The sequence below is a fragment of the Camelina sativa genome, chromosome 4 (genome assembly GCF_030686135.1).
Source record: "Camelina sativa cultivar CO46 ecotype springtype chromosome 4, ASM3068613v1".
Taxonomy (NCBI): Eukaryota; Viridiplantae; Streptophyta; class Magnoliopsida; order Brassicales; family Brassicaceae; genus Camelina; species Camelina sativa.
The window spans coordinates 21,603,500-21,624,971 of NC_141883.1; the positions used below are offsets into that span (position 1 = coordinate 21,603,500).

The 21,472-nt window shown below is 37.8% G+C and overlaps 2 protein-coding genes and 2 pseudogenes across 2 annotated transcripts; 2 read left to right on the plus strand and 2 right to left on the minus strand.

The window, feature by feature from the left end:
- Positions 1 to 1,857: 1,857 nt before the first annotated feature.
- Positions 1,858 to 3,448, minus strand: LOC104780898 (BES1/BZR1 homolog protein 1). Its single transcript, XM_010505438.2, has 2 exons — positions 2,800 to 3,448; positions 1,858 to 2,719 (listed from the first exon to the last, which is right to left on the minus strand). Exons 1-2 carry the CDS (start codon positions 3,046 to 3,048, stop codon positions 2,126 to 2,128), a joined length of 843 nt encoding a protein of 280 aa, XP_010503740.1. The 5' UTR covers positions 3,049 to 3,448; the 3' UTR covers positions 1,858 to 2,125.
- Positions 3,449 to 4,480: 1,032 nt separating this feature from the next.
- LOC147946056 (putative F-box protein At3g16590) lies at positions 4,481 to 5,739 on the plus strand (annotated as a pseudogene).
- An 8,614-nt stretch (positions 5,740 to 14,353) lies between these two features.
- On the minus strand, positions 14,354 to 15,542 carry LOC104780899 (uclacyanin-3-like). The gene is made up of 2 exons (XM_010505439.2): positions 15,214 to 15,542; positions 14,354 to 15,053 (listed from the first exon to the last, which is right to left on the minus strand). The coding sequence occupies exons 1-2, from the start codon at positions 15,371 to 15,373 to the stop codon at positions 14,563 to 14,565; spliced, it is 651 nt and encodes a 216-aa protein (XP_010503741.2). The 5' UTR covers positions 15,374 to 15,542; the 3' UTR covers positions 14,354 to 14,562.
- Positions 15,543 to 17,579: 2,037 nt separating this feature from the next.
- On the plus strand, positions 17,580 to 21,468 carry LOC147946057 (uncharacterized; annotated as a pseudogene).
- Positions 21,469 to 21,472: the final 4 nt, after the last annotated feature.

Consider the following 21,472-nt stretch of genomic DNA (forward strand, 5'->3'; position numbering starts at 1 on the left):
CATATGCTCTGTCTCTTTATGGAGATGGATTGGGTGCCCCACAATTCTTGCAATCCTACTTAGAGCTAGAGGATTGATACTAAGATTTTTTGTCTCCTCGCAGGTCTCAATTAACCTAATGCAGTTGTAGTACAAAAGGTGTCAATCCAAATGGGAAAATTTACTAACAATCGAGATGCAATCAAGCAGTCACAAGTTAAGCCAAATTCAAAATGATTTTTTGTCTAACAACCTAGAGTGAACGAGATGCAAGAACAAAACGAGTTTGCAGAACAAGAGCTAAAATGCAATAACATAAGAGAGCAAAAACAAGCTAAACGAGCAAAGACAAACGAGCAACCTATTGCAACTAAAACAAAGAACAAGCTTGAAGATGTAGAAACAATCAAATAAGTAGAGGCCTTAAGGATGGGGTTATTGATTTCGGTGGAGTCTCTTAATCTACCTAGAACGCCTAACAGAACACAATCAAGCTATTCCTAGACAACGAACATCACAGCTTAGCTAATTCAATCTCTTGATAGAAGCTACTCAGACTCAATCACTTCCAAACCTAACTTTCGCTAGAGAAACATGATTAAGCTGGCATGACAAACAAGTTCATTCACATCAATAAACACCCTAGACATCCAATCTCTTAGGCTAGGATTGCAAATCTCTGGTATTAGTTTGTTCAAGCATCCCATGGAACACCTTTTGGGTGTTGAGATGCTTAAGATCTAATCCCAAATGATCAGTAAGAAATTAGCAGTAAGAACACTAATCTAGAAGGGAAATCAAACAATCTAAGCTTAGGCATCCTATTAGACTAAGATTCTCCACCTTATCTATCCCATCCTCAAGAACCATATTTCACTACTCAAGAACAATCATCATCAAAAACCCAGAAAACCCAGAAAACACTAAATCAAGCATGACTAGATAGATAAAGATGAGATAAACAATTTTGCAGAAGAAATCAAACCCAAAAACTAAAAGAATTAAGAGATATCTTGATTACAAACTCATAAACGTTTTGGTGACTACCCTAAAACCCTAGGATAAAAGCTATCTCTCTTGAATAAAGACTTAAAAGAGTATTTATAGCAAAACATGGAAAGCTCTAAAACATAAAATAGAAAGGCGGTTCAGGAACCCTTCTCTGACACGTCTTCAGAACAAATCCAGGACGTCGGTTTAAAAGCGTCGATCGAGTCACGTTGTGAGAGTGTCGATCGAGTGAAAGTTCAAAAGAAAGAGTCGTTTGCGTTTACGTTTGCGTTTGCATTTGCATTTTTTCTTGGCCATGGTCAGAAAAAGAATCGCCAGCGATAGCCACCACCGACTCAGGGAGGCCAAAAGAAAGGGAAGGAGACTACCTCGGGAAATGGATGAGAGAGAGAGCCAAAACCTATGTTATGATGATGAGAGCCAAAAATATATATATATTATTAATATGCTTTTTACACTAAGTTTCTTATATTATTCTTAATACAAAGCTATTTTCATTAAATTTAAATAATTCACGCTTATTAGTGTAAAACACACTCTTAAAAATTGGAAGATATATCATATAACCTCTTAAAAAATGTCAACAGTCTCATTCAAACTTTCTACAAAATTTCCGTTTAGACGTGTATAGAGGGAGACAGACAGAACACATGAACGAACCGACTTGTCATGTTTTTGGCAAAAACAAAGTCTGACCAACAACAAACTCAAGTCATGCAACGGTAGATTCATACCAGCTAGTTTTTTGTTTCCCATTCAATTTCTTAAAGATAAACACTAAAAAAAAAAAAAAAAAAACATTTGTGTGTGATGAATGATAGATAGGCACATTGAATTTGGATAGTCACGCGTGGTTAGAGAGAGAGAGAGATAGATAAAAATCACATTCACATGACCCCATCACCCACATGGGAATGGTCCCTCTCACTTTCACACTTGCATCTTTTCATTATCCACCATTACAAAATAAAACATATATTAGATTTGCGAGATGAAGAAGCATTGATAAAGACTGTACACTAGTCATGAAGACCACGACCAATCTGTATTAGCTACGGGTAAACCAGAATCCAATACCCGAACCGGACCAAACCCGCCTAATAATAGTTAAATAACGATATACCCTTTTCAACTTTTAGTTTTTACCGCGTCCTTTTGTGTTGTTACCTAACGTCAGCTCCAAGTCATCGATACCAACATCGTGAATCTTCTCACCTTCCCATGGCTTTACCGACACATCTCCGACGAGGTTAAATGTAGGCGACGGAGGACATGTCTGAGAAACGCTAACCGGTTGGAAGTTTCCCCATCGACATGAATCAACCGTGGAGACATCAGATTCGTCGCATTCTGGAATCGATGTGTAGTGGTGGAGACGCCGTGTTGGGCTTGACGGAGCTGAGACTGGAAAATTACTGCTTTGCCATCTCGGGAGTCTCGGATTTGATCCTCTAGGAGAAGAGAGCGGTGGTGTGACAGGGGCACTATTGGAAATTCGTAGAGGAACGAGGTTTCCGGACGAAGCTAGGTTTTGGAGATAAGGAATGAGATAAGTCGAGGATTGATTCGGGTCGAACCGGTTTGGAATGTGATCAAACCGGGTCGGACTTGGGTAAGACGACGAGGATGGGCTAGCTTGATACGACGGAATTGGGCTTTGAAAGGCCGATGATTGTGGACTGAGTTGGATTGAGGAACACGGCGGTGTTGTTTCCATTGGTCGAGAACCCTGTCGGAAAAAATATCAGCTCAATGTCTGAAAATTAAAAAGAAAAAAAAAAAAGAGAATCTGAAGTTTAGAAATGGAACCTTTCGATAAGTGGTGCCGTCCTCGTGGACGATCCAACCAGCTTCGAGACAAACAGCTTTGAGGACTTCATTGTTGTCACAGTGTTTAGGGAGTTTGTAATTGCCCTGAGATCTAAGTCCGGTGAATATCTTAGCTGCTATGGCTCTTCTTCTTCTCTCTCTTCTTTTGTTGTTTTCTCTTTCTTTCCACGTCGGCATCCTCCCCGCCGCCGCCGTCGATCCTCCTCCTCCTCCTCCTGATGCCGTCATTCTCTCTCTCTCTTCCTCTTTCTCTATTTTTTTTTGTTAACTTTTCAGTTCTGAGTTATCTATGGGTTTTTGTTTGTGGTTGCGTAATTCTCGAAGAGAGCAAAGACTAAAGAATTTGAGAAAAAGAGGCAAAAGTTATACTACTAGTATAACTTTATATAGAAAGTTATATGAAATCGTTACGTATGTTATGGGACTAAACCCATATATATATATACCTATATATATATATATAGTTAAAAAATGATATGATTTTTAAGTTTGTAACTAATTTTGGTATATAAAGGGAAAAAAGTGAAGAAAGGATGTGGAATGAATCTAATGAATCTCGCTTACTGTTTAAAAAGCTTGACTTTGAAGTTGGGAAGTTTGATTATTACAAAACCAACTTTGTTCATCTGACAATTTTCGGTGGAAAAGGATATATTTATTTGAGTTTGGTTTTTTTCACCGTAAGATGAGAATCTGTGAGGTTTGATCCAACGGACAAAAAAGCGAGTACACTGGTCGAGAACATGTGTCAAGCCGCAGACGAATATATAGATTAAGATAATTTAGTAAAAAAAGATGCCTCTTCGGTAATTGTGGTTTCATAAGATCTGACGATGATGTTAAAAGTTTGAACGGCTCAGATTCAGTGGTCTCCACTAGACAGCACCTACCGCTCCAGTCAGGTCAACATGGGAATCATGTGTGTTCACGTACCAGAGATTTGTGTGCCCTGTTTTGCTTCACACGTGCGTCATAGAGACCTCGAGCGGCAGCTATATGGGATTATGGGGACCCGTTCGGCCTTCGAGCCCTACAATGCACGTGACTGTGGGGATCACATTTGCGGTATCTTTTTGTATTTCTTCTGTTGAAATTAATTTATAATGGTTTTTTTTTTAATTATAATTCCTACCGGTTCGAAACTGTGATCGTTCTTCTTAATTTTCGGTTTAGAATTAGACCATTGTGCCTAATGATATCTTCTTTCTTGTTATATATGAAGTGTTAAATTTTATCTAATCCGGTTTTTTAATCCTTCGTTTACTTGCATTAACAAACACAAACGTTAATTGGTATTCTTTGTTAATTCAAGCAAACGAAAAGCTCATAAGTACGTAAAAAGAACCACTATATTTTTTTTACAAAAATATATCATTAGGTTGTTGTAGCACACGAAAATTTAGGGAATGTTGTTTGTTATAGAATATAGATTCCATAAAATAATGGTGTCATATTAATGAGCCGAATGAGCATTTTATTTTGTTTTCGAAGTTGTCAAAGTTAAAAAGAGTTAAAACCCTAATCATATGGATAGCAGCCGTAGATGGGAAGGGAGAGACAAGCTGTGCATGTGATCTAAGTCCGGACATCGATTTTGAGGAGGTTGGTTCTTAAACTCTTAATTCTTCGAAATTGCTCTGTTTATCTGAGAATGGTATATTCCAACTCTTGACTATCAGATTACACGATGGAGGTGACGCTTCCACGTGATTTGGAAGATGAGATCTTATCTAGAGTTCCAGACAAATCTCTTGCAAGATTCAGATGTGTATGCAAGCAGTGGAACACGCAACTTGTAGAAGAGTCCTTTCTCGAGCAGCACTCGTCTCGTATGCACAACTATAGTGCAAGTGGTGAAGATCAGATTATAATCAAAGGTGCTCGTAATAGAATAAATTCGGTGGCCAGTCCGTCTCTAACAGTCCAAGACCTTACCCTTATAAATAAAAGATTAAAGGGTTCACGAGTTTGGCAATAGAATCAGAGTGTACAAGATTGTTCACTGCACTGGTCTATTGTTGTGCGTCATGGAGAACCAGCTTTTGGTATGGAATCCATTTCTGAAAATGACACGATGGGTCAAATGCAGCAGCGACTTTCACAGGTTTGACGATGCCTACGGTATTGGTTTCATCCGCCAATCACCAACCCAACACAACTACAAAATCGTAAGGTTTCGATGTCCTCATAATTCTAGAGATCGACCTCCAAGGATTGAGGTATACGAATTCTTATCTAATAGGTGGAAGGTTATAACTAATCATATCAGTTTTGATTGGCACCTTAGAGTACCACTCTCGGGTGTGTCTCTTGGAGGGAATTCTTATTGGATTGGTCTTCGAGAAGACTCTACAGCTTTCATACAATGCTTTGATTACTCTAAAGAAAGGTTTCAACCCTTTGGACAACTTCCTTTTAGGTATGATGAGTATAATCCTCTCGCGCTAGAGATTTTTCGAGGAAATAGGCTTTCCTTGTTAGAGCAATGTCATCAAACAAGGAAGATATGCATATGGGTGAGGCATTTGATCACGCCTTGGACCATACTGATGGTCGTGGATATACCACATTTGCCTCTGCTATATGAACCTCATCGTAGTCGCTTCTGCCTGAATTTTTTTATTGATACAGACGATACACTCGTCACGTCTTGTTATTTCGAGGTGGCCAGATATATTAACATTTTCAGAGTTAAAGACAACGAGTTCCAAACAGTTTACGACACAACTGCCGGAAATACGTGCGTCTACGTTCCCAGTTTAGTTCATCCTCATGGATTTTCCAAGCAAGACACAACTCGGATACGGTGGAGGAAAAAACGATTCAACTAGTGTTTTGTTCCTTCTATGCTTGTTGCTTTTTTTTTTGTTTTCCTACTCTCAAAGACCGCATACTATTGTTTTTTTTTCTCTTTTGGTTGTTAGTCACATTAGATTTTCATAATAGTTTAACCTTTAGTGATTTATATATATTATTCCAAACTGACTATAGATACTGAATTAAGAAGACTTAAATAAATGGTTGAATTAGCTCTTTTGTTTTTTTTAGTCAGGACTTCAGGTAGTATTTTCTGATCTTCCTTGTGTTCATAGCTTTTTTTCCCCCTTTCTTGTGGTGCAAGTCAGCAAGAGGGGGAAGGTGTGTGAGGAGGTGAAGCCAGTTCTTGTAGTTTTCCCAACATAAGTAGACAATAATGTGTACTGTCTTTTTTTGTCTCTTGTGTTTGTTCAGGGTATAGTCACATTGGTGAATCAGACAGCTTCTTCCCAGGTGAAAAGATGATGAAATTTTCTCTCCCAACTTCATTATATTACGTACCTTTCCAAGTACCAAACATGATCATTTAAATAGATGCTTACAAAGCAACCTCTAGAGCCAACCTTTGCAGGATACTATTAATGTAGAGAAATTATCCGCTTTCGTATGTATTGTTTAATTTATGATAAGAGTGATGAGGACAAACTTAGTACGTGACAGATGTGTTTTGGATGTACGTACAACAATTACTCTTAGCTCAGGGTTGAGTTATATAAGATAAAAAAACATCTCTTAATCCAGTGTTTTGAATTAGTTACCATGCATCGCTGTGAAATCTGAACAATCGATAACATTGCAAGACCTGTGTGATCATGACTAGCACTTGAATGAATATTCATATTGTACCCAAAAAAACTCCTAACTCGTGGTTTCTTTTTAGAATGATAAAACATTATATAAAAAGTGAGAAAAGACGCCCACAAATACACAAAACGTAATACAGTATGAACAAAACACAAACAAAAAGATTCGCCTAAGAACATATTTATATGATATGGTAACACATGACAAAAAAACCAATCTCCCATTTTAAACATAAGAATCAATTTTTTCCTTGCATTGTTAACAAAAACAACGGTTGTAGAGCTGAACTTGCCCATTTTGGGATATCATAAAGATTTAAAGCAAAAGACATATCAACTAGGTATTTTCTTCGTAAGACTAATACAGAAGCAATAAATATTCAATTCATTTGAAGAACGACTTGGATGATGGAAGTCACTGTTTGGATGAGTGTCAACAACAGTAGAAGACACGTCTGAGAACCGAGCAGTTCTGGTTGACCCGGTCTGAATAATGAGCGCTAACTCTATCTACTATTTCAGAATAGTAAGAAGAGGTACTCACGGAGGTGCCAAAACGGAGCTTGCTCACCATCTTCGAACTTAGTTTCCCAGTCTAATTCATTATTATACCTTGCAAAACAAAACAAAAGCCCATCATTCAGTACACAACCATCACATATATATACCAATATAAAAATAAAAATATTACCTGAAGGTGAATTTGTTGACTGAGTTTTATAATCTGTCCAGAACATGTGTATGTGAAGACAATGAGCAGAACTAACAAAGATGTTGAGTTGACAATATTGCGGTAAGAACATATGTGAAGTTCCAAAATACTGCAGGAGGTAGTACGTCAAGTACTACAGGAAGCCAAGCTGTGTGACTACTTGGACAAGCCAAGAGGGTCAGATACAATGGAGATGGTATCAAACGTCTGAAGCATTTCTTGTATTAGTCCGACATTAATACTGGAAGTAGTACAAGAAGTTGAATTGAAGAATTTGAGTACAGAAGCTTAAGGTCGACTTGGACAAGCTAAGTGACGGTTGTTGAGCTGGATGAACATCTAGAATGGAAGATTCAAGATGAGATCATGGAGAGAAACTTTCCTTATCCAAAAAGAAAAAGGAAAGTTCTCAATTTCCTATTTGTTGTATAATAGGAAAGTTGCCAACCCTAGGGTTGGGCAATTAATATAAATACCAAGAGGCCGCTTCATGAAAACCTGCGCGCTTCAAGGTAGTTTTGAGAGATGCACACAAGATGTGTGGTGTCGCCCCATCAACAAGATAGAGAGACCTTTTGATGGTTTTGTTGAAGATCTACACTAGTCGGAAAAGACAATTAGTGGTAGTCTTCTTTCATTGTAATTCGAGGAAAGAGTGGAGGGTGCCATATAGCAATTGTAGGTTGCAGCCTTTTCTAGTGAATGAATTCTGGACTAGGTCCCGGGGATGTAGGTTATCCAAACCCCGTTAACAAAACTTGTGTCTTATTTACTTTATGCTCATACATACTCAGAATCGATCATACACGTAATTAGACTTAGCCACAAATATGCGTTTTCAATTGGTATCAGAGCAGGGCTCGATAGATATTTGTTCTTGTTTCGGGCGTGATCCTGGATTTGTGGCTAAACGGAGTATGCATAAGAGAAGATATAGTATTCATGAAGGGCCGAAGTAAATAAGAAACTCTCAGGCAGGGTTTGTTCTATCCATCAGGAGTTGTATGAAGAAGAGCACAATTTTTTTTTTTTTAGCCTTGTCGGGAAACGATTGAGAAGCAAAGAGTTTTCTGACATGGGCTTGAGAAGAATGGTGAGGTGGATGAGAATTGCAGGGTTCATGAACGTTTAAGAGGAGAATGAAATTGGGAATGTAACATATACGAACAAAGACTCATGGACTTTGTAACTTGAAAGAGTAGAGATCATTCATGTTCTTGGGGTTTTTGTTGTTGTTATGTCTGTTCTACATCAGAGACTAGGAAGAGACCAGAGATTAGTTTGTTATGGCTGGCTATTACTGAACCAAGAGCTACGAAGATTGTATGGGCTTGGACCTTTTGGGGTTCAGTGGCTAAGACACTAAAGCAACGATGGCGAAATTGGTGTTGACAAAGAAGATTTGTTAATTAGGGTTTGATTGAAAAGTTTGGGCCGGTTTATATTTTAATCAAATTAGAGGCTGGTTTCTCGATCTCAGTAGAATTGACGCAAGAAAGATTTACAAGTAGAGAAACATGCCAGTAAAAACGAGTATGGTCTGAACTTTCTAAGCTCTGGTTTCAAGATAAGGGTCGACTTTGTGCCAATGTTGTCAAAGTGATTTAAAAGATAAGAATGGTTGGTCTCGTGTTCTGACTTCACAAGTTCAAAAATTGATCGTAATAAGAACTAAGAAGACAACGATGCTGAAACTTTTTAAAGCATTGAGTGATGGTCTTCCTGAGGAGTTAATTAAGAATCTTTTGGAGTTGTATTTCACAGAGGAAAAGAAGATTCGTCGAGAGAGTTCATGAGGGAGATAATGTGATTGAAAATTGTCTAAAGTTACTGAAGCTGCAAAGTTTTTGATCAATCGTTGGTTAATTATTATTGATTAAGAATAAGTAGAAAACCGATATGTCCTCATGAGCTCAAGAGCAAGAGAACATTAGAGTGATCGACTCACACTTAGGATGATAAGATATCCAAGGAGGAATGGATCAATATTTTCAGTTATGTGAAATAATTTGCAGATGAAAGCAATTTTTGAAGAATTTGGTGGAGAAGCAGCGAAGAAGAAAGTGATTTGGGTGTCTTCATCTTAATTGGTTGAAGTCTGATGTATGTGGCGTGAATTGGAATGTTTGTTTTATTGAGACACACAATCAACAAGAGGGAGAAAAATGTTGAGCTTCATCGGAAGAACTTTGTAAGAAGAAAACAAAGAGTGTGTTCTGGTACTTGTCATGAGAAAGAAAGATTTATAAGAGATGAGCCTATGGAACATGGTTCTTAAGGATTTTTATGCACTAGTAGAATGATCAAGATGAAGCTTGATATAACTCTGAATCAAGAAAAGTAGCTCAGAGGAAGAATAATGAAGAAGGTTTCAGGTTTTAAAGATGGTATTCATAACCAATGTTGATTCTTTCATCCTCTTTTATTTTGGCTATGGACCTCGGATTTGAGTTACGAAAGGTGTTCTGGAAACTTGAGAGCAATATCTTTTCAATGATATAAAAATAGATGTCTGGTGCCTTGTGGTTTCATGGGAAATTACTCTCAAAGTTGGCTGCTTGCAGGTTTGTATTGTTTTTGGACTGTCTTGCGAATTTGATCATAACTTGCTAACCATAAACTCAAATCGTGATCCGTTTTCTCCTGTGGATTCGTATGACTGCTGTGGACTTTTCCACCAAAAATTATAATTTTCTGGGTTGGTGTACAATTCCGTTTATGCTCTGCATCAAGACTGCATCAAGACAGATGATAAAAAGTCTCAATACAAGTCATTGAAGTGTGTGGAGTGATGGATGTGTTTATGGAGTTCTATCAAGGATTTATATACGTTGAGTGATTCTTCCACATGTGTTGCTCCAAAGGTTTTAGCTAAAAAAAATATATATTTGATCAGAGTTACGATCATTATCAGGGATATGAACATTAATATCAAAACAGTTTTTAAGACATCCGCTGCAAATTACAAGACTAAGGTGAAGTTTGTCTAATGATTATGTCTCTGTGGAATGAAAGTGATTCTTGTGGTTATCAAAGATGTTTCAGAAGTTGAAGAATGAAGGCGAGGAAGATCTGAACTTCAACATCAAAGAAAAGAACCGTAATTTGTAAAGATCTGAAAAAGAATGCAAAAATCATGTTTGTGATGGAATCTTCAAGGCAGTGTTTGGAGATCTAAAAGCAATTCGATCAAGCTGAAATTTTATGATGTGCTTTATACTGCTACTCTCTGAATTTTCAACGGTGGGATTGAGTTTTTGACGGTTGGTTTGTGACTTATTCAAGCATCTTCAGTCGGTTTCAGACACAGTTCATCTGAAGTTTCAGAGTTGACCAGTTCTGGTGGAAACATAAAACGGACGACCAAATGAACTCGGCATGGGATGAAACTTGGCAAAGATACTCTAGACATGTTGAACTAGACTTTGGTAGAAGAGAACTGGTTTTGGAGCTCGGGAACACAGTGGAAAGATGATATACCAGATCAGCTGATTCAAAGTCTGCGCAACAATGAATTTCTAATAACATGAAAGGCATGATTATAGATGTTGAAACATGTTATGGGAGCATGCTGGAATCTATGAAGAATGCTGAAATGCATTTTATAGATGAGACTTTGAAAGAGAGAGATTTACAAAAGAAGAGAAACATGAAGATATCAAAGCTTAGAGAAGTTTCATGGATCTGCAAATTTCAAGGTTTATTAATTCATGATGTTAATGTAGAAGAGAGTTGTTGGTTCGGATGTGTAATGTTACAATCAGCTTAGGATGATGTAAGAACTGAATCATCAGCTCACAAAGATCACTGAAACAGAAGATAGTTGCATGGCTACAGAGATTGTTTCAAGAAAAATCAATAAAAAGAACTTCAATGTTTATGGTGAGAAGATGGGTACATTAAAGGCATGATTAACAGCGGGTATAATGCAAGGAAATCTACCATTATGGTTTGTTAGGCTCAGTTTGAACATGAAGCTTAGTTTTGTGTCAAGAGCATGTGTAGGAGGTTCGACAGCTTGATGGAGTGTATGTTTAAAGCATGCTTTAAAGCATGTTTAAAGCATGTTGGCTTTTGACCTAAGATAATGATGCAAAGAGAGCAATAACCCAAATAACCCTCAGTTTTAGATGGGGTATATTGCGGATAGGCTCATGTGTTCATGAGAACTTACTGTTGATAACAATCAGTTGGGTGCATGGTCTAACTAAGAAGATTAGAGAAGTTGTGAATGTTGGCACGAGCTGCAGTTGGAGACAAAGACTAGATGAAGGAAGTCTTGATGATGCTTATGAGAAACACAAATTTCGGTTGTATATTTTGGTGAAGGGTCGGTCTCTCTTGTCAGGAAAAGTAAAAGGATTTCATGAAGCAGATTTTCTGCAGGTTTCGGGGGGAGTTGCTGATTAATTTGAAGTGCAAAGGTAATACAATTTTCTGGTGGCTGCTAACTATGTATGAGTGAGATGAAAAACTCGAGTGAGGAGACAAGTCAATTGAACGAGAGATGGAGAATGTGATGCAACCATATAAAGGAGTGTTATTCACCATGTAGCAGCTCATATAGTGGAGTATACCCTAGCAGGGGAAAGATTGAAAAGGTTTCGGAGGATCAAACATAATCTTGTCTCAAATTTGGAGTCTGCACCAGATGTCAACAGACGATCCAGAGGTAGTGCTCATTTGTTTTGAGTTTTTAACTTAGTTATACACTCAAGCAGGGGGAGATATCGTACAAAGAGATTGGATCTTTACTCATGGAGGAGTTTTTATGATCTGATTCTAAGGACATGACTGAACCGAGATAATGATTGGATCTTTACTCATGGAGGAGTTTTTCTGATCTGATTCTAAGGACATGACTGAACCGAGATAATGGTTGTGTGAACAGAGTGCTTGAGTATCAAACTAAGTTAAAAAGGGAGAGAATAAATATGTTTGATCTTTTGAGTCTAAAATATGATGCAACATGAAGTGCTTAGGATTTAAAACGCAGTCATCAAGGGAGAGATTGAAGATGTTGTGCTGAGTAGTTTTAAAGGATGCATGAATTATAGAACACAATCACCAAGGGAGAGATTGAAGGTGGTTTGTTGACAGGTTTTAATAGGTGCATAGATTATAAAACTCAATCACCAAGGGAGAGATTGAAGGTGAATTTGTTGACTAAGTTTTATAAGCTGTCCAGAACATGTGTATGTGAAGACAATGAGCAGAACTAACAAAGATGTTGAGTTGACAATATTGCGGTAAGAACATATGTGAAGTTCCAAAATACTGCAGGAGGTAGTACGTCAAGTAGTAGAGGAAGCCAAGCTGTGTGACTACTTGGACAAGCCAAGAGGGTCAGATACAACGGAGATGGTATCAAACGTCTGAAGCATTTCTTGTACTAGTCCGACATTAATACTGGAAGTAGTACAAGAAGTTGAATTGAAGAATTTGAGTACAGAAGCTTAAGGCCGACTTGGACAAGCTAAGTGGCGGTTGTTGAGCTGGATGAACATCTAGAATGGAAGATTCAAGATGAGATCATGTAGAGAAACTTTCCTTATCCAAAAAGAAAAAGGAAAGTTCTCAATTTCCTATTTGTTGTATAATAGGAAAGTTGCCAACCCTAGGGTTGGGCAATTAATATAAATACCAAGAGGCCGCTTCATGAAAACCTGCGCGCTTCAAGGTAGTTTTGAGAGATGCACACAAGATGTGTGGTGTCGCCCCATCAACAAGATAGAGAGATCTTTTGATGGTTTTGTTGAAGATCTACACTAGTCGAAAAAGAGAATTAGTGGTAGTCTTCTTTCATTGTAATTCTTGGAAAGAGTGGAGGGTGCCATATAGCAATTGTAGGTTGCAGACTTTTCTAGTGAATGAATTCTGGACTAGGTCCCGGGGATGTAGGTTATCTGAACCCCGTTAACAAAGCTTGTGTCTTATTTACTTTATGCTCATACATACTCAGAATCGATCATACACGTAATTAGACTTAGCCACAAATATGCGTTTTCATTACCTTTCCCAGCAAGCAAGTCCACGTCTTTCTCCGAGTGAAGGTGAGATAGCTACACAAATGTGTGCCTGGTAAGGGTAGTGACATTGTTCAAGCGCCAGTAAATTTCTGAGTGTCACTTCATAAGTGTTATCAACACAAAGTCGAGGAATTTTTAAACATCCATTTTCGAATTGAACGTTAAGCGAGCATATTTCTCCTACATCTCCTACGGCCTCGAATGTTACTCCCCTTTTATACAACCGATTCACGCAAGGCATATGTGATATACCTCGTTGATTTCCTTGACTATGTTTGGGAAATGTTACCACGAGGGTACTTCTCAAAAAATCCGTGATATGCAAGTAGTTTGGGTGGTATGTAACCGAGTTTTGGAAATTGAAATAAAGAAGCATAACTAGACCATGAAGTATATCGTTAGGGAAGAGTCTTGGGACGATGGGAGCGAAAAGCTTATCTAGAATGAAGAAGGGGAGTAGGTTCTCCAGCAAGAGTAGATCTCTCTTGATAGTGGTTAATTTCAAGACAGAGGAAATCGACAAAAGAATCCCCAGATTTCAGCATTGGTCCTAGACTTCTTCTGGTTGACATCATCCAAAGAAACATGAGTATGAAAACAGAATCCTTTAGCACCATATCTATAAAGTCTTCTGACTTGATCCAAGTTGTGCACTCAAAGTAGCATTCTCTAATGAGACCCTCGTCTTCTTCTATTCTGTTTTGTAAACCATCAAGCTTCATCCCTAGCTAGAGAGTGAAGTTTGTCCGTGAATTCTCTCAAGTACTTCTCTTTAACTAGTTTTGTATTGAGATACTTGGGAGATATTGAGCCAGACATATCTTTGAGGGACTTGAGAGACTGAGATTTCAGAGAATGGTGCAATGGCCCAATGAGAACCATGTGTGGAGTATATGGTTCGGACGTGGTGAAACCCGCCACATCCCCGGATAGTTTCTGCCTAGCTCCTCAAAGTCCATAACTTGAATCGTGGTTTCGGTTTGAAGACAAACACGGAAAACCCCTATTTTTTTTCCGGAAAACTGAAGAGCTAGTTATTTAAAGCTGCTCAAGGTTCTGTTAAAAAAATTATAGCGGAAGAAAGGGAATATTCATATTTTTTGGTATTTCCTTTTTTTCTTTTGTTAATTTTCTTGTTGTGTGTTTGTTATAGCTACAGTATTATAATGTCATTAATACATGAAAATGGAATATGATTTATAATATCTTCGATAATAATGTAAAACAAGATAATAATGATAATACTGCGCTATGTACGACAAGGAAAACTTTAATCAAAAGAAAATTAATTCAGTAAAAACAAGAGATGAGGTTGTGTTGTAGTAATTCCAATGACCATGACCAAAAAAAGATCGAGAGAAAAAAAGCTCTGTCTCCAATATTAGCTCATAACACCGAACATCAACACCATCGATATCCCAATCACTCCATAGCTAATGACTCCCTTAGAAGCTGCATTTGGCGGCGATGGAGAGGGTGAAGGTGTCGATGGAGACAAAGAAGGCGTTGACGGAGACGGTGAAGGAGTCAAAGATTCTAAATCTGGCGTACCGTTGGCCGGGGGAGAAGCTGTTGGAGGCGGTGTTTTGGGTTTACGCGGAGAGCGAGGGGAAAATGATGGAGAAGGAGTAGACGAAGACGGTGGAGAAGGTGTTGCCGGAGATGAAGCGGTGGGAAGGACGGGAACAGCGAGTTTCATGCCACCGAGGCAGTGACCAGGACTAGGGCAAAGGAAGTGCATAGTTCCAACTGTTGTAAGATCGATCTTAGTGTCTCCCCCAGAAAAGCTCTGTGTTTCTCCGGTGCTGTCGCAACTATCGAATCCACCTTTATCCACCACTGAAACCGAGTGTGACGGATCATATTGGAACTCTGTACAAGAGAAAATCAGTAGATTGTTACTTGTTATTAGTCTAAATAATGGGTTTCTTGCAACATAAGTGATCTGCACCAAGATTTATAGACCTAGATTTGCTAGGTAAAGAACAAAGGTTTCTTGTAAAACAAGTAATCAGATAAACGTTTTAGCTACCTAGAGTGTCACCGACTCTGAAAGTCTTTCCACTAGCCCACGTCGTGTAATCAACACCACTATTCCAACCAGCAGTATCTCCGACCTGGAATGTCACGGCCAAGATGGAAGGGACTGCCGCTAGGAAGAGGAAGAGAGCGGCCACTGAGTTTGATCCCATGGAGATAGATATAAAAAGATAGATGCAGAGAGATATGAGGAAGAGGTAAAATAGTGTGGTGCGTTATAAAGTGAGAGGGCTGGCTATTAGAACGAGGAAGACGAACGACTAAACTAAAAGAGAGAGTTATTATGTTTTTAAAATTAAATTTTTTTAAAAAGTCGTGGTGGCTTGATCAATTCCGTCAGCTGTTTATTAATGTATTTTTGAAATTCATTGTTATTATGTTAACCAGTTCTTTCATTTTTCTTTTCAAAATTTTATGTTTTTAATGATGAGCTCCATCCATGTGCAATCACCGCAACCATTTTCTAAACCATGTGCAAACGTGAAAAAATATATAAACATTGACCAGTTGAATAAAAAGAAGAAGAAAATAAACCATAACATTTTTTAAAAAATATTAAGAATAAGATCATACTACGGAAATGGCTACCACGTAACACGTTCTCTAACCTCTTTTCTAATTAATAATCGAAGGTACACAAATTCGGTACGGTGTTTCTTGAAACAAACAACATTTCGGAAATGCCTGCGAAAGCAAAAATGATCAATGATATAACAATAATCGATCCCAAATAATAATTATACTAATTCGTTTGACTAAACTAAACTAAATAATATTATTATTCGTTTATATTATTCGTTTATATAATACAATAATCAACCATTTCTCTCACCACTAATATTATTGTATTATATAAACGCGTGAAAGCAAACCTGCCAGATATATATAAATTGTTGACATAGTCCGCACTTATTTGCTAAAATGTGCTATCATATTCTTATTTATCAAGATTTTTTTTTTTTCTTTTCCAAAACATATTCATCAAGATTCAAGTACATCACTCTTTCATCTACATCCTTTATTGAATTGGTTTGTTCACTTCTTGTCATTTTTAACGAGTAAAATTTTATGTCATAAACTAATTATTTTATTAAGCACATTTTTTATTTTTATTTTGTATAACGTAAGTGAAGATTGTAATTTAGAGATTCATGTTTTCTTTTGTTTTGTCAGTTTTCTTTTTTCGTCAGGTAATGGATTTGGTATCTTTCAGGTAATGTAATATTCGTTTAGGCCACATATGTATTACACAGTACTATGTAACTCAGTTTCATGCACTGATGCACCCTTATTATTACAATCCAGGTTTGCTGTTTGAATGGTTCACGCGTGTTTACCTCATATATTAACAACTTTATGAGAAAGATACTTGTTGTCCTTTTTGCATTTAGATCATACTCAACAAGGCCTTAGTTACTGTTTTTACTAATGAAAGGAAAAAAGAAGTGTAGCCATGTGAATACATACATACCCAAAAAACGAAAAAGATACTTATCTTCAACCAATCTAAAATTCTAAACTATGTATGATTTGAGTCCCTCTTTTTCAGGACAGAATTCCATGGAATATCATATTCAACATTGGTGAAAGATGCATTAGATTTGTAGCTACAAGGTTCTTTGACTTATCTGTTGATGATAAGATGCTTCTGGTTTCTGATAAATGTTCGAAAGCCAGTCAGGTATGGCACCATCACTACAACAAATATGGGTATTGATAGCAGATTATAATAGCACAATTTCTGTAACTGCTATTAAAAGTGAAATAAAAGTTTCTCAAATAGACTTATAGCATTGCATTAATGCTATGCCTAAAAATCAAGAAGCAGGAACTAAAAACACCTGATTCCGCCAACATTTAAAAAAAAATTACATTTTGGCGGTCTGAAAAATAAAACCTTTACATTTCATAGTACAAAAAAAAAAGACAAAATAAAGAAGGCAAAAAAAAAAAAGACAAAACCTTCGAGTTCTCCGTCGACTAGTTTGCTCGTCATCTCCGCGGACTCCTTTGCTCGCCGTCTCTGGAGATTCTATTGCTCGTCATCTCCGTCGAGTTCATCTTCTCCAACGCTCGCCATCTCTGTCGATATTATCTTCTCCATCTCTCGCCATCTCCGTCGATTTCATCCTCTAGATCTCTCGCCATCTCAGTCGATTTCATCTTTTAGATCTCTCTCCATCTCGATTCGATCTGTCTCACTCTCTTAATTCGCATCAGCTCTCCTCAGATCTGATTTTCAGGTGAGTTGAAAGTGAGTTTATAGTCGCTATACACAGCAGTGTGTTTTGTTGGTTGTTGTTATTACAGTTGTGTGTCTTCTTAATAGGTGTGGGTTCTCAGATATCGGGGGAAGAATACAATTATTATAGAGGTTAGACACATCTATTGATTTCTTGTTAATAGGTGTGTCTCTGTGAATGATTGTCGAAAATATGTTTAACTTGTGGTCATTGTTGCTTGTATCCTATACCGTTTGAACTGTGTCAAGGAAAACTAGGATTTTTAAGAAAAATGTTGGACAAGGCATGGGTGCATTTATGCAGGTAAGTATAATTGTTAAAAGTGTTTTGTTTATGCATTTGGACTAGTGTTGTGATACTTATATCTTTTTCTTATACTTTTCTCTTACATGAACTCAAGGGTTGATTCTGCATATGAGAGTGGTGCTCGTTGTTTTGTTGAAGCTGTTAGTGCCAAATTAGCAGTTAATGGAAATATAATTTGTCCGTGCACCGGATGCCGCAATTTAAAGCGCCATACATGCAACAATGGCCGCAACGAGGCTGTGTCTCATTTAGTTATAAATGGAATGGATGAGGCTTACAAGAGACGTACTGATTGGTTTCACCATGGAGATTATGTTGGTTTAGTAGAAGGTCAAGATAGAGTGTGGAATGCTGAGATTCTGGGTTTATACGAAGCTGCTGAATGGTCTGATGAAGATTTAGCTTGTAAGGGTTTAGATTTATGTGAGGTTGCTGAGGGAGAGGATAGGCAAGAAGATGAGTTTTTAGCAAAACTTGCAGAAGCTGAAATGTCATTGTATCCAACATGTGTGAATCATAGCAAGCTATCAGCTACAGTTACACTGTTTCGGATTAAAACTCAGAATGGCTGGTCAGACAAGAGCTTCGATGATTTACTAGAAACTTTACCAAAAATGTTACCTGAAGACAATGTACTGCACAAATCAACCGATGACGTGAAGAAGTTTCTGAAATCTTTTGATATCCCATATCAAAAGATTCATGCTTGTGTGAACGACTACTGCCTATTCAGAAAGAAGTTGAAGAAGGTTGATACTTGTCCAAAATGCAAGTCTTCGAGATGGAAGACCAACATGCACACTGGGGAAGTCAAGAAGGGTGTTCCACATAAGGTTTTGAGGTACTTTCCAATAATCCCTCGTCTGAAAAGGATGTTCAGATCGGAGAAAGTGGCTGCGGATTTGAGATGACATTTCAATAACAAGAACACTGACGGGAAATTACGCCATCCAGTAGACTCAGTGACATGGAAGTCAATGAATGACAAGTATCCTTCTTTCGCATCTGAGCAGAGGAACTTGCGACTTGGGCTCTCTAGTGATGGGTTTAACCCCTTCAACATGAAGAACAGCCGATACAGTAGTTGGCCTGTCTTGCTCGTTAATTATAACATGACTCCTGACTTATGTATGAAGGAGGCAAACATCATGCTTAGTTTGTTGATTCCTGGACCGCACCAACCTGGTAATAGTATAGATGTTTACTTAGAACCTCTTATAGAAGATTTAAATCGTTTGTGGTCTAAAGGCGAGGTGACTTACGATGCATTTAGTAAAACAACTTTTACGTTGAGGGTGATGCTACTTTGGACCATAAGTGATTTCCCAGCATATGGAAATCTTGCTTGTTGTAAAGTAAAGGGTAAGATGGGTTGTCCTATATGTGGGAAGCACACAGATAGTTTGTGGCTGAGTCATAGTAGGAAGTTTGTATATATGTGCCACCGAAAAAGTTTGTCTCCGTCACATAGATTTCGAGGAAAGAAGAGTTGGTTTGATGGTAAAGCAGAGCATGGAACAAAGGGAAGGATACTCACGGGTAGAAATATTTCCTTACTACTGAGAAACTACAAGAATGATTTTGGTAATAGAAAAGAGACTAGGAAGAAGAGATCTATAGCTGCTTGTGACATACCATCTGATAACGAAGATGAATACAGTGAATCTGATGATGAAGAAGAAGACTTAGCAGAAAAAGATGAAGAGGAGTTAACTAGATGGAAGAAAATATCAATATTCTTCACATTGCCTTATTGGAAGGTATGTATAATACTTATAGAGTTTCCATTGTCATCACTTGTATATAACTTTCAACTGATTATTCTATTTTATGCTTTGTCTTGACAAGGAGCTCCCGATAAGACATAACATAGACGTGATGTATGTGGAGAGAAATGTGGCTGCAAGCTTGATTGCTACATTGTTACATTGTGGCAATTCAAAGGATGGATTTAAAGGTAGGAAGGACCTCGAAACTCTTGGTATCAGAAAAGATTTGCATCCAAAAGATCACGGTAAAAGGACACTACTTCCCTCAGGTCCTTGGTCTTTGTCAAAGTCAGAAAAGAAAATATTCTGTAAGCGGCTCTTTGATTTTAAAGGTCCGGATGGCTATTGCTCTAACATATCTACTTGTGTATCATTAGACGAGTGTAAAGTGATGGGACTCAAATCTCATGATTACCATGTCTTGGTGCAACAACTGCTACCAGTTGCTGTTAGAGGTTTACTACCTAAGGGTCTTAGAATAGCCATTTTCCGCCTATGTTCTTCAACGTTTTGTGCCAAAGAGTTATTGATATGGATCAACTCCAAATAATGGAAACAGAAATTGTGCAGACTCTATGCATGTTTGAACGATTTTGGCCACCTAGTTTCTTTGACATCATGTTGCACTTGTGTGTGCATCTAGGAAGAGAAGCCCAACTAGCTGGTCCTGTCCATTTCTGATGGATGTATCCATTTGAGAGGTAGTGTCCTTTTTTTAGTGAATCTATTGGACTTATTGCTTACCTATTTGATGTTCATTACAAACAGGTACATGAAAGTATTGAAAGACTATGTTAGAAACCCAGCAAGACCAGAGAGGTGTATAGTTGAGTCATATCTTGCAGAAGAATGCATGAGTTTCTGCTCTGATTTCTTGAAGACGACAACAAATGTAGAAGAAAAAGAGGAGAGGAACACTGAGTACGAGAACCACTCCATCCTAGAAGGTCGTCCTATATCAGCTGGAACCTCATTCACTCTCACTGATATGGATAGAAAAATAGCTCACCTTGCTGTAATCCAGAACATGGCTATGGTGGAACCTTACATTGAGTAAGTTTTTTTATTACGTTGTACATTATTTATTCTTACAGTAATTGTTTCTGATGAAGTTTTCTTGTTTCTTGTTTTTATGCAAGTGCTCATTTACAACATCTACAAGACACAAATGGTAGATGCAGACGTGATGCATGTTATTTATGGACTATGCACACTCAAAATTTCCCGACGTGGCTAAAGCAACAGGCATGTTATACTATATTTGTCTTTTTTTGTGGTTATTTAATTAGTACTTTAGCTGACCTTTTATTTTGTAATTGTTAGATACCTCTTGATTTTTAAGATAAGGACGAGACACTTAAGATGTTGGCTTATGGTCCACGTAGTATAGCCAGATCTTATACAGGCTACATTGTGAATGGCCTGCGGTTTCATACAAAGTCAGTGCATAGGCTAAGTCAGAATAGTGGGGTTTACTATGAGGCAACAGCAATGTGTAGATCTAGTGCAAGGGACACAGCACAAGTGGTAGATGTTGTATCATACTATGGCAAAATAGTTGATATTATCTTGTTAGACTACAATGTCTTCTACGTCCCAATATTTCGGTGTCAGTGGGCTGTTAAAGGTAACGGTCTTAAGGTAGAAGATGGCTTTACGCTGGTTAATACGAATTAGAGCCAAGTGTCATTTGCAAAGGACCCATTCATTTTAGCCTCTCAAGCGAGACAAATATTTTATTCAAGGGAGAATGATGAATCTAGTTGGTATGTAGTTTTGAAAGATCCATCTAGAAGATACAATGATGAGAATGTGGAAGATGGGTATGCAGATGTTGGACCATTACCTTCGGATATTGATATGACTCTAGAAGACGTAGAAGATGAGGCTCAAAATGTCAGAGATGATTGTGCAGGAATTTTTGTGTGATCGC

Bases quoted from the DNA above. Each gene is read 5' to 3' on its own strand.
- LOC104780898 (XM_010505438.2), bottom strand. From the start codon at position 3,048: ATGACGGCATCAGGAGGAGGAGGAGGAGGATCGACGGCGGCGGCGGGG. The intron at 2,720-2,799 runs GTTCCATTTCTA...TTTTTCCGACAG, and splicing joins ACGGCACCACTTATCGAAAG to GGTTCTCGACCAATGGAAAC.
- LOC104780899 (XM_010505439.2), bottom strand. From the start codon at position 15,373: ATGGGATCAAACTCAGTGGCCGCTCTCTTCCTCTTCCTAGCGGCAGTC. The intron at 15,054-15,213 runs GTAGCTAAAACG...TCTCTTGTACAG, and splicing joins CAGAGTCGGTGACACTCTAG to AGTTCCAATATGATCCGTCA.